This window comes from Durio zibethinus, chromosome 11 (genome assembly GCF_047325235.1).
Source record: "Durio zibethinus cultivar Kanyao isolate XHJ-2024 chromosome 11, ASM4732523v1, whole genome shotgun sequence".
Lineage (NCBI taxonomy): Eukaryota > Viridiplantae > Streptophyta > Magnoliopsida > Malvales > Malvaceae > Durio > Durio zibethinus.
The window spans coordinates 2378837-2391224 of record NC_143172.1 but is presented as its reverse complement, the minus strand read 5'-3'; the positions used below and the strand labels follow the sequence as shown (position 1 = coordinate 2391224).

General features: G+C 34.5%; 1 protein-coding gene and 1 pseudogene across 3 annotated transcripts; one reads left to right on the top strand and one right to left on the bottom strand.

The window, feature by feature from the left end:
* Window positions 1–175: 175 nt before the first annotated feature.
* Window positions 176–5595, top strand: PRMT7 (protein arginine methyltransferase 7). Of its 2 annotated transcripts, none has more exons than XM_089767655.1 (14): window positions 176–865; window positions 1099–1306; window positions 1471–1596; window positions 1689–1853; window positions 1940–2058; window positions 2142–2221; window positions 2503–2762; window positions 2992–3228; window positions 3617–3690; window positions 4122–4215; window positions 4380–4529; window positions 4610–4684; window positions 4803–4899; window positions 5005–5595. In XM_089767655.1, exons 1-14 carry the CDS (start codon window positions 513–515, stop codon window positions 5160–5162), a joined length of 2196 nt encoding a protein of 731 aa, XP_089623781.1. In that variant the 5' UTR covers window positions 176–512; the 3' UTR covers window positions 5163–5595. The 2 variants fall into 2 exon arrangements, with proteins under 2 accessions (XP_089623781.1, XP_022737385.2); XM_022881650.2 differs by having other exon boundaries at window positions 347–865; window positions 2503–2774.
* Window positions 4010–11049, bottom strand: LOC111290369 (chaperone protein dnaJ 13-like; annotated as a pseudogene). The gene is made up of 14 exons (XR_016346175.1): window positions 10760–11049; window positions 10383–10669; window positions 10023–10221; window positions 9835–9946; window positions 9608–9696; window positions 8953–9041; window positions 8027–8111; window positions 7720–7773; window positions 7024–7104; window positions 6680–6757; window positions 5761–6308; window positions 4630–4714; window positions 4369–4507; window positions 4010–4256 (listed from the first exon to the last, which is right to left on the bottom strand). The product of XR_016346175.1 is annotated as a chaperone protein dnaJ 13-like (transcript).
* Between the last annotated feature and the right edge of the window lie 1339 nt (window positions 11050–12388).

The window sequence follows — 12388 nt, the reverse complement described above, 5'->3', positions numbered from 1 at the left end:
TAAAAAAGGTTAGATATAAATCGTAATTAGGTTTAATTTTATTATTTGAAAATAAATACAATACAATATTATATATTTTTAGTAAACTATTTAAAATACATTTTTTTATAAAAAAAAACAGTTTAAGAATAAAAATTAAAAATTAAGGGCTGCAAATACATTGTAATTAGGTTTAATTTTTATTATTTCAAAATAAACACAATAAAATATTATCTAATTTCAGTAAATTATTTAAAATATTTTTTATTATAAAAAATCATAATTTAGAAAATGTTAAAATTTAAATTTTATACCCGTTAAAAACCTTTTCTTAAAAAATTACATGAACCAAAATAAAATTTCGATACAAATTACTTTAAAATTATTTAAAAAAGGAAAAACAATTTGATAAATAAAATGAGTGGTAAACTAATTTGCCATGGCCGTTGACGGTAGCGGCCCAACAGAGAAAAATATACAAACACTACAGCGAAGCACCGCCACGCTGTTAAAGATCTTTGCCTTCCGCGCTGATGAATTCTCTCATCTCCAAAACCCTAATTCCTTCCATTTTCCTTTGCTTCTCGACTCGTTTGACTTTGACCACCAACTCACTCCGTCACTTCAAACCACCATCCTTGCCTCCTCCTCGACTCATGACTTCCGACTCTTCCCAGCGAGTCTTCCAACTCAAACTCGACCCAGTCACTGGAAACTCAGAGTGGGTCGTCATCGAAGACAACGACGAGCTCCCTGAATTTTCCAAGGAACCCCTTTTAGCTACGACGTCGTATCTCGACATGCTTAACGACTCTTACAGGAACAAAGTCTTCCGTTTAGCCATTGACAAAACTTTAACCAAACCTTGCCACGTGCTCGATATCGGGTAATTCTTCAAAATTCAATTAAAAAAAAAAAACTTTTTCAGGCTTCGTTTCTTACTTTAGTTCCACATTCAATCTTCCATAAAAGATTATTAATGGGGATAATACATTTATTATTAGCAAAAATTTAACTTTATTTATTAAAAATATTTATTATTATTATTATTATTATTTGGTATCTAAACTAAGTTTGGAATAATTATATCTTGAACTGGCCATTGATGATATTGTGCAGTGCGGGAACTGGGTTGTTGTCAATGATGGCTGCGCGAGCCATGGGTTTAAACGGGATGGTGACAGCATGTGAATCTTATCTTCCAATGGCGAAGTTGATGAGGAAAGTTTTGCATCGAAATGGTATGGGAAAAGCTATCAATCTTATTAATAAGCGTTCTGATGAACTCCAAGTTGGTGTTGATATTCCTTCTCGCGCTGATGTCCTCGTGAGTGTCAATATCAAATCATTGAATCCTAAATTTGCATTGACCATTTAAATGTATCTTTTACAATGTTAAAGATTGTGTTTTGGATGTTGAGAAATGGAATGTTGTCGTTTAATTGCTTATTTTGTAATGTTAATTATGGTTTTCTTATCATGTAAGTGCAGGTTAGTGAGATATTGGACTCAGAGTTACTGGGGGAAGGGCTGATTCCGACTCTTCAACATGCACATGACAAGCTTTTGGTGGAAAATCCACTAACGGTGCCGTATCGAGCTGTTACTTATGGCCAGGTCTTCATCTTTATCCTGAATTATTAATCTGTTAGTTGGGTTGAAGGGTTTCGGAATCTTACTTTTTTTTTTTAATTATTTATTCTCTCCAGCTGGTTGAAAGTACATGCTTGTGGAAGCTTCATGATTTATATGGTAATGAAGCAAAAGCATCGGATGGTATTTATCTTGTTCCTGCACTCTTGGATACTTTTATACATGTCAAATCGCAACAGTATCCAATGCATTGTGATGCTATAAGGAAAGAAACAAAACTGGTAATCTCATTACTTAACCCACTGTTTTACAGACTTCCAAGAAAGGGTCAGCAGTTTAATTCCTACTTTATTTAGAATTCATCCAGCTTTCAGAGCCCTTCAAAATATTTGAATTTGACTTTTGGAAAAGGCCTGACAGCCATGGGGAAACTGAGGTGCAAATCAAGGCAATAGATGATGGTAGCATTCATGCTGTAGTTTCATGGTAATTATATGTATATATGCACTTTCACGTCAAAAGTTTCTTTTCTAGGGATTTTCAATAAACATGTGTGTGTTTGTTTGCAGGTGGATTCTTCAACTTGATCCTGAAGGAACCATCTTTTATTCCACTGCTCCTGGATGGATAAAATCTCCAGCTAACATAGGTGAGTCTGGTCCATAAATGTTTGTGCATAACTGTTTAGTCACATTATAATCTATCAACTCTTGACATTCTTCAAAGTCAAAATAACTTAACAAGGAAATCTTTTTAAAAACCATTGGCTAAATGCTTTTCTTCTGTTTATATTCTTAAAAATGCAAACACAGTAGATGGATCAGACTTCTGCTTAAATCATTTTCCTGTTTTGATGATGTTTTCAGATCTCCCTACAAAATAAAAACTTTTCTGAGTTTATGACCTCATTTTCGTATGATGCTTCATTAGGAAAGGGGAATTGGTGTGACCACTGGAAGCAATGTGTCTGGTTCCTTCGAGGGACAGGTATGAAAGTGTCAAAGGGAGAAGAAGTTCTTTTGGAAGCTTCTCATACAGAGACTAATGTCTCATATAATGTCAATGTCCGAGTCCCTCAAACTGACATAAGGCAGCATGACTACAGAAGTGGGGGTTTTCAGCTGTTATTGTCATCAGAAAGAATTGCAACTTATGGAGACAATAAATGGCGATTGTCCATGTTGGCAGCAGTAAGGAATGCTGTAGGCTCTCTCTCTCATACTGAATGATTCGCTTCTTCCCATGCCTTCATTTATCTCATTTGCTTCCCTGTGCATTCTTACAGTAATGGCTGATTTAATATTTCTTGATTAACAGTTTTTAGTTTTCTCTTCCACTATTTTTCTTCCTCCCCCTGTCTCCCCCCATCTACCCCTTTTATGTTTGCATGCTTTTAATTGTAAACTCAACTGTTTGCAGTTGCAGGGAAGAGTTAACCGATTATGTGTTGTTGCGGATGATAGCATTTTTTTAACACTTCTTGCTGCAAATCTTTCGAAAACATCACATGTAATTTCATTGTTTCCTGGATTGAGAGACAAGGGTGCCCAATATTTGGAAAATGTTGCTAAGGCAAATGGTTTCTCTATGGATCGTGTAGAAGTTTCTGAAAAAAGGAAAGCATGTTTGACCATAAATGATACTCATGGGAAGAAGGTAATTCTTGTCGTGATTCTGCTTTACTTGCTTGCCAGCGTCTTATGCTTGTTGAATATAACTCTGTTTCTTTATATAAATAAAGAATATCACTCTACTTTTCATGAGTTTTATGATACCTCCTTTTTCTTCTAAATTTCACTTTTCTCTTTCTGGGAAAGAAAAATGAGAGGTCAAATAGCTAGCTCTAAAATTAGAACTTTTTAACACATCAAATCCTATTGTTGTATGCAGTTTTCTAGTATTTAGAAGTTGTCAATAATCTTTGTTTGAGCATCATAAAGTCAAACCAATTGTGCTTGAATATGTTTGATAATGAGATTTTAATGTTCTAATAATCAAATATACATAAAATTCAAATAAATTTGGATTATGCCTCCTTCCACAGGTTGATCTGTTGATTGGTGAACCATATTATTATGCAAACGAAGGGATGCGTCCATGGCAGAACCTGCGGTTTTGGTATGTTCTCTTCTTATGATAGTTTCCATAACTCAGCTTGTTTAAAGATCATTTAAGTTTATTTAAAAAGTTAGCTTGAGTCTCTCAGCTCGTTTGGGGTTCAGTCGGTGTCTTCTTCCATAACTCAGCTGATTTTTTTTATAACTTTGTAGTTTGTAGCTTGTTTATAAATTTAGGATTATAACCAAATGGTGGTGGAGTGGCAGTTATAATTTACACATCTCCATTTAGCACAGATTAATTTTCTTAATTATAACCAAATGGACAAATAGCTATCCTTTGTTTAAACTTGTGAAGTTTAAGAATTTTACAGCACAGATTTATTTGTTAACTTGTTTAATGGGATAAAGAAATAATATTGTTCCAATGATCTGTTTATGAACCATTCACTCTCATTTGATCTGTTTTTTTCCAATTTGGTCTGGATTTAGGAAGGATCGTACCTTGCTTGACCCTGTCCTTTCAGAAGATGTATTGATAATGCCTTGCAAAGGAATACTGAAGGCTTGTGCTATGTCTCTCCCGGTGAGTTGGTATTTTTACTTTCAAATGCATCCCTAAGATTCCTTCAGAAGGAATAAAAAAAGAGTAAAGAAATAAAGAAAAATCAGATGGAATTTCCCCTGTTATCTGTGATTTGTCCAAGTGTTTCATGACAAAAACTTCGGTTTCATTAACCTCTCTTATAGGATCTTTGGAGGAGTCGCCATTGCTTAGGTGAGGTTGAAGGCTTTGACCATTCTGTGGTAAATACAACCTTAGGTGCATGTGGTGAATTACCAGCACCAAAAGAGGGCCCTTCTCTTCCTTTTTCTATCTGGCAGTGTGATGAGAGTAAGGTAATTAATGCACATAAAATTGATGTAAGAATAGCAATTATGGTGTTGATACTAATTCAACTGAAATAAATGTGTTTCAGGAGCTAAGTGAGATATTTACCATCGTAGAATTTGATTTCTCAAAACCGATAAGTCCATGTTATGGAAAAGCACAGGTACACCTTTTCCAAACCCACCCTACCAACCTGCACGAAGTACAAAAACTATGATAATGATGTTATTATATCCTTGCATATACAAATCCTTGCAACTAATTCTTAGTCTTTCTTATAGGTTCAATTCACCAAACATGGTTTATGTCATGGATTTGTTCTGTGGGTGGATTGGGTGATGGATGCAGAGAACTCTATCATAGTATCTACTGGGCCAGGTATAGTTGGTGTTTCTTTATTGGCCCTTACTTGAAAAGTATAATTGTCATAGCATCTTGTCATCTCACCTTATTTATCAAGGGTTTTCTTGCACGTTGGTTCAGACCACAGATATTGGAAGCAAGGGGTTAAGCTTCTGACCAAGCCCGTTGCGGTTGGAATCAATGGTTCAAAAAGCACCAGTGAATTTGGTTCTACCGTGGTGGAAGCATTCTTCGACCCAGCAATTAGTGAACTCATCATTAAACATGCTTTCTCATGACTCCTAAATCATTCGGTTCATGGGTTTTTTTTTTTTTTAAATCTTTCCTAACTACAATTAAAACCCTTTATTATATCTCTAGGGGTTCCATGTTTTAAAATTGAGTGAGACTTGTAATTTTTGACAAAAATACTGGTAAGATTTTGTCTTTAATATAAGTTAAGAAAAATAACGGAGAAAATTTTTTTAAAAAAATTCCCAAAGATGCCTGAAAAACACATGAAAGCTAAGGTTTGATGGTTGAATGGTACGGGCTACTTTATATTAGGAAAAAACAACGGGAAAAATTCCAATTTTATTTGTGAACTTAAATGGCATCTACCAGATCTCTAAATAACCAGTCCTGATATTTTTAGAAAATGTACCCGCGGAAGTGAAAATTTTGGTAACTCCAAGGCATGTCAAGCATCAAAAATGCCGGAGGTAACCAGGAATCAAGTTAAAAATTGTGAATTCAGATTTGTGTGTGCCAACTGCGGTATTACCAACTCCTCGTAATCATCCACAACAACCTGGTTCAGAATTTTCTTGGTCAATGCCATCATTACCATTTAATCTTTCGATTAGGACAATAAGAAAGAGTAAGTGGTCGTAGTACCTCATATTTGTCACCACCGCAAGTGTACTCCACATGTAATTGCTTAGGTTCTCCAGGGCATGGATCGCAGAAGCCCATAATGCCCGACTTCTTTACACAGTCATGAAGGTGCGTCAAAGAGACAAAGAACCAAGGTTATTATGCTAAAGGTATCTATCAACTGCCGGTTTTTCTGATGCACTTGTAGCCAACGAACAAACAAGCATGCACCAATAGCCAAATTATCCAAATCCCAGTTATATTTACTAAATAAACTTTTCAAGAGTCTTAAAATCGAAAGAAATGCGCCCCTCTCCTTCTGGAGCAAACCTTAAGTTGGCCTGAATCGTTAACGAGGAAATTAAGAGGTAGTGTTACATCCAACACTTTTGAGGCTAGTTCATCATTCAATTCTCTCAGCTCATCTACTTTCTTTAAAGCTTTACGATTTCCATAAATTGCCTTAATAATAACCAGTCCACCTGTTTCCTGTTGCTTATTTCTTTTCCTGTTGACCACATTCTCTAAAAACTGCTAAGCTTTTGCAGCTTTTCCCTTGCCTCTTGAACCTTCATACACATCAAGTAAAATACATTCTTAAAATTTTTTGAACAAGACTCAGCTGCTTATAAAGGAAGTGTGCAAGCTCAAAATATTTAATCTCATAATTATTAAAATTTATATGCACCACACTCCCAGCTGAAATATCACAAAATTCATTCATCAAAGTATGACTCTGCAAATGTATGGTTTGCATCTTGGCTTTCATTCATGTAGAAACACTGTGACGAACTAAAATATATATAAATAGAAAGAAGTTATATCACAAATATATAAACAGCAGAAGATTTCTAGCATCGTAATAAAAGTAATAAAAGTAATAAAGAGGACAAAAAGGCATATAAAATGAGGAATACCTAATGCATTAGGGTAAACATACCTGGGTGGCAGTCCTTTCCTTATTTTCCAATGTCTTAATCTTTTCCCTCTTAAGGTAATATGGTTTAAAAACAAATTTCTGCATGCGTACATATAAGGATAGTTATCGTCAAATATAAATGATTAAAAATAAGAAAAAGCACAAAAAAATAGAGACATGTCTAGTTTATCCTAAGGCATATGATATTTAGCTTGAAGAGGGTACAAAATAACATTATAATAACAGATTCTATATAAAAGAACTAAAGAGTATATTCATGCAGCAAACATCCAAATAACCCCTATAAGATATTCAAACTGTAGAAACAATTGGTCAAAACTATAAGGAAAGGCGTAAGTGATTACCTTGAGTATAAAGTAAATTGATGTTGGAACAACAAATTCCCCAGTAGCTAAAACAGGATTCAAATCCCTGGAAAGCAAAATCTACATATAACACACGTAAACAACAGATTAGAACAAAGGAACCATAACTCAGGATCATAATCAATACAAGAGAGCAATATCTATTACAAAATCCCAACAGGGCAAAGTTAAGTTTATATAATATCTTTTGCTTAGAGCATGCTTACATACAATGTCACAGAGCTAACTGTTATCACTCTTCAATACATTGATCTAAAAGTTCATAGGTGTGCAAGTGTTTGTGGCGTTGAGTTTAAGCTATATCTTTCAATTCTAATTCACAATGTAGAAAGCTCAAGTCATGCACAGTTGCAATGGCATCTCCTAGTTTCTACTAAAATGTTGACAGCTAGACAAAGTTTTCTAAATGATAGCATCATAAAATTTATAACATAGCTTCTGATGCAATTTTAAAGCATTTCATTTCTGAGAACTGAAAATAATGCAAGGATAGAATATTATATCCTATGAATACCGAAGCTCAAATCCTCATTCGGGATCCTGTCCCAGCAAAATCCAGCACTAAAAGACAGAAGAACCATACATCAAAATATCAAATGAAAATCAGACGAGCAATGCTATGCCTCAAATATAAATGACCTTTGAAGACAACTCAGAGGACATGAATATTCTTACAAGAATAATTAATTTTTGGCCTCCATGGTACAACTCAAATCTCCAAAAGATACCCTGTCAACAAAGAAAAGATTTAAAGATCTTTTTGGTTTTTACTCCTATATGACAATATCATCAGACATATAAAGCAAGTATAGACAAAGTAAACAAGTCAGAATAACACAATAGTACCAACAAAATGATAACCTTTGGTTGGGAGGAGGAACACAATATTTCTTCATAGCTATATCCATGAATAAGTAGGACTCTTCACCTAAATATTGCATTATAGCGTGCAATACTTCTGCAGTAAGACAGATGCAATTACCCGAATTCCAATTGTATACAGCATGTGAACGGTGCCAAAATCAGACACTTTACTCCCACCACCAACTTCAACCTCAAGAGCGGTGCTGGAGAAAAAAAGGCAGTCAGTGAAGACCCTTAAGCTTAGCAGCCACTGTTCTAACTAATTAACAAAAATACTACTCATTGTAAGAAGCAAATTTGACTTCCAAGGTGCCACAGCTAAATGACAGCAATAAACAACCTGGTGTCTTGGTTAATTAAGGGAATGTTTGCAATAATAAACGTCTATCGCTTTTAAGTATTCTACTAAACTATTTGGAATAAAAACATCTTTGAAAGCAGAATTATTTTCTTCTGCGTAGTAAGTTTGATTAACATATACTGATAATCAAACTGATCATTTGGCTTAGAATTTAAGTTATGTCTCAGCAACTTTCTGAATTTCCAGACAAATTATGAAAACATGAACGAGTGTATATACACTCGTGACTATGTGTTTCAATTGTTTTAGCCAGTTGTTTATCAAACATCCATAATATTTCCCCCTTCTCTTAGTGAGATGCATCCCCTTTGAATATTTGATTTTACAAGAACTAGTATAACCACTTATCAAGAAGTTCTAAAGGAAATTGCAGTTGAATGACAAGAGGGGAATTGTTTCTATCGGCTTCTTGGACAATATTCTGCAAGAAAATGACACCTATGAAAAAGATTTTTATTTACAATATTTCAATACCATCTATGCATAACTCATAGTCCAGATCGTGCAATACGTCATATATGTAAACCTTATAAACAGAATGGAAGAAAAATGTCAAACTAAACATTGCAACAGAAATTTATCCTAAAAACCCATTGCAATAGAAACTCATTTATCAGCATAGAAGAAGAATAAATACTAACTTGCCTCACTTATTAATCATCATATCAGTTATGCAAACATACCTTATAAATCTGCCTGCAATACGACCATGAGATTTTGAGGAAAAAAGATGAGTATAATGAGCTGATACCCCAAAAGAACGTGTGCCAAACTGCAGTTTTTAACATGAACGAAAATATTAAAAAGAAATACAACTGTGATCATGCTGGCAGAAATAAATAAACAAAAACAAGAGGTTCCGAATAGAAGGTGGAAAAGGTCAACCACTTTGGCATGGTATGATTACAATATCCAAACGATTGTTCATTTGTCCTTATCCCCATGAGAGGCTGAAACAGAAATATTGATAAATTATAATAGCGGAATCAATGTGCCTACTGATTCTATCTCCAAAAGCTTTTGTGCAAAATTTCATAGTTATCTCCATTCAAAGTCAAGCTCTATTTCACAATCAAACCGAGGAGAACAATATATTGCTTGAAATTCCGGGATACTTATTGATTATTTTGAGCAAAGAGTGTAAAAGGATAATGTGGCTTTAAGGGCCTAACAAGTCTAAGTATAATAATTGTAAATAAAGTCTTTTGGGCATCAAAGTCAGCTTCTACACTTTTATATGGAATTTGATATTTTCTGGAAGGACGCTCCATTGGGATTTTTCTTTCTGTTAGTTATTCTGCCATAATTCGGTAATCTAAATGGTGAACATAGACTTACCTTCACTTCTCCAGCAGCAGACATATTTTTGTCTTTCTTTTCACATCCAACCCCAATAGATGACTCTGGACCTAGCAAAAGTTCTACGTGTAGAAGTGGTGAAGACCAAAAACCAATTGAAGGAGATTAGAAGCCTCATACAGAGCAGTTAAAATTAAGAGTTAGCATTTCAAATTTCCCAGCGGAGAATAATAAACCAACTTAAATTAAACAAAGGTAGCATTCATTTCCACTTGCTGTGTCAGAGAGTTAACGAGTCCAGGAATTGGAAATATTAATTAAACCATCATGCAAAGACTTTGCAATGTCCATTGTTGTAGTTGAGTGTAACGATAACTTAATGGAAAAGAAAAAAAAGATCAAGAATATAAATGGTAAAACTACTAACTTACTAAATAGACAAACAAATTCCCTACCTAGTCATCTGCACCCCTTTAACACTACATAAGCCAACTGATCCTATAAACTCTATCGAAGAATCTGAGGAAATCTGATGCCAAAATACAATAGAGGCAACCCCACTACTGGAATGTGCTTTGACTGACAAATTTTCACCAATTGTAAGAGCATTATGTTTCGATAACTGAGACTGAACTTCATTAGCCATAGCCTATCTGAAAATTAAATAAAATTACACAATATGTTATATTAATGTAATGCAATCGTGAACAAGTATCAACCAACAATACTACATCAAGCATTCAACCAAATCAATCAAATTAAGGAACCCAAAAAAAAAAAAAAAAAAGAAAGAAAGAAAGGTGAATACCCTTACCCTCCCATAATGCCATTACCATCAAGATACTGAGGCAGCAATAAATTAGCCACTATTGAACCCGAAGGTAGAAAATGCGCTGACATGTTTTCTTGTTCCTTCATTCGTTTCAACTTTTCGAGCTGTTCTTTAATGTCAGTCCACTTTATTCAACTTTGGACCAAGCTCTAATCCAGAATTAAAACCTTCCATACCGTAAATATCGTATATTTGCCTTTTGTTGTCATCAGATAAAATTTCATATGCTTTACGTATTCTTTGGAAATTCTCAGTAGCAATTCCTTCATCTAAAAAAAAACAATGCTAATTCTTAAGTAAAACTTCGAATAGAAAAGTTGACCAAAAAAACCGATTTTTTTTTAATGAGAAAAACTTACACGAGGAGCTTGGTATTTGTAAGGGTGAAGCTCCGCGAATTTCTTCATCGGAGGCGTCCGGTGATAGGTGTAACAGTGTGTACAGTCTCTGTTTGGAGGTCCACTGTCGTCGTCGTCTTCCTTCATTATTTTCTTTTCGCTTTAACTATGAAATAGGAAGAAAGGTGGTTGGGAGTTTATTTACTCAAGTTATTTTCAGAGATTTTCCTTTTTTGGCGGTTTGGGGTTTTTGGATTTTGGTGGGCAAGGTAAGCGTGGCGGTTAGTATTTGCGTACGCCGCAAGTTTCGGTGTCCGCTTTGGAAAATTTTACCGTTGAACGGTATCTTTCTTTTAAATTTTCTTACCACCAAAGCAACGCAAATTTTCTATTAATTGGGCTTACTTTTTAAAAAGCTGAAATATAGGTCCAACTTCGTTAATAAAAAATAGGCTAAAGCCCATATCTTTTGTTGGGCTCATAAATTAGTTATCTTTTCCTTTACCGGCCCAAAAATCATCTCTTAGGCCGATCTTTGATGGCATTATAAAAATATATCTCCATTCATTTTTTTCCTTTCCTTTTTAATGAAATTGACAAATGTGCCACTTAAGACTTAACAAATCAAAATATAATTTCCTATAGATTTAGAAACAAATTATTCCTATTTTGGTATAATTTCCTAATAAAACATATTGGTAATGGGGTTATTAAGTCACTAATGAATATATTTCTTTTTCATTTTTATATCTTATATCATTAAGTATTTACAAAGTAATAATATTAACATGTGCAAATACTAGCTACTAAACTAATTAGTTCTATCCAACATTAATTAGACCATAAACAAAAAATGTCCTTTCTTTGGCTTATTACTTTGTAATAATATTAATATACGAATTCTCTATTTCTAAATTTCAAATTACGAATTTCTTTGTACCAATAAAATTTTCTTCATTGAGACTATTAGCATGGCTCTTGGATATTGATTCATTGAAGTGATCTACCCTCTTCTCCAAACCGATTGTCTTCATATGGTACGGAAAGTTGGTTGAGCACTCACCTACAATTCCACATTAGATCAATCCCGCTGGTTGATCGGGTGAAGACAATGAAACTTCTGTGGGAAAAATCATGATGATTGTGACCAGCTTTGCCAGCCACATGGCTTGTATAACCGTCACCCAGTACGTATTGAGCCAAGTAGATTAGACCATTAATTAGACCACAACCAAAGAATGTCCTTTCTTTCGCTTATGACTTTGTAGTAATATTAGTATACGAATTCTCTATTTCTAAATTTCAAATTATGAATTTCTTTGTACCAATAAAATTTTCTTCATTGAGACTATTAGCATTGGCTCCTGGATATTGATTCATTGAAGTGATCTACCCTCTTCTCCAAACCGATTGTCTTCATATGGTACGGAAAGTTGGTTGCGCACTCACCCACCATTCCACATTAGACCAATCCCCTTGGTCGATCGGGTGAAGATAATGAAACTCCTGTGGGAAAAATCACGATGCTTGTGACCAGCTTTGCCAGCCACATGCCTTGTCTAACTGTCACCCAGTACGTATTGAGCCAAGTAGATTAGACCATTAATTAGACCATAACCAAAGAATGTCCTTTCTTTCGCTTGTTACTTT

What these genes read in the sequence shown, in the direction of transcription:
- PRMT7 (XM_022881650.2), top strand. Translation starts at nt 513, where the DNA reads ATGAATTCTCTCATCTCCAAAACCCTAATTCCTTCCATTTTCCTTTGC. An exon ending in TGGCAGAACCTGCGGTTTTG is followed by an intron (nt 3,691 to 4,121) that starts GTATGTTCTCTT and finishes GTCTGGATTTAG; the next exon opens with GAAGGATCGTACCTTGCTTG. An exon ending in GGCAGTGTGATGAGAGTAAG is followed by an intron (nt 4,530 to 4,609) that starts GTAATTAATGCA and finishes AATGTGTTTCAG; the next exon opens with GAGCTAAGTGAGATATTTAC.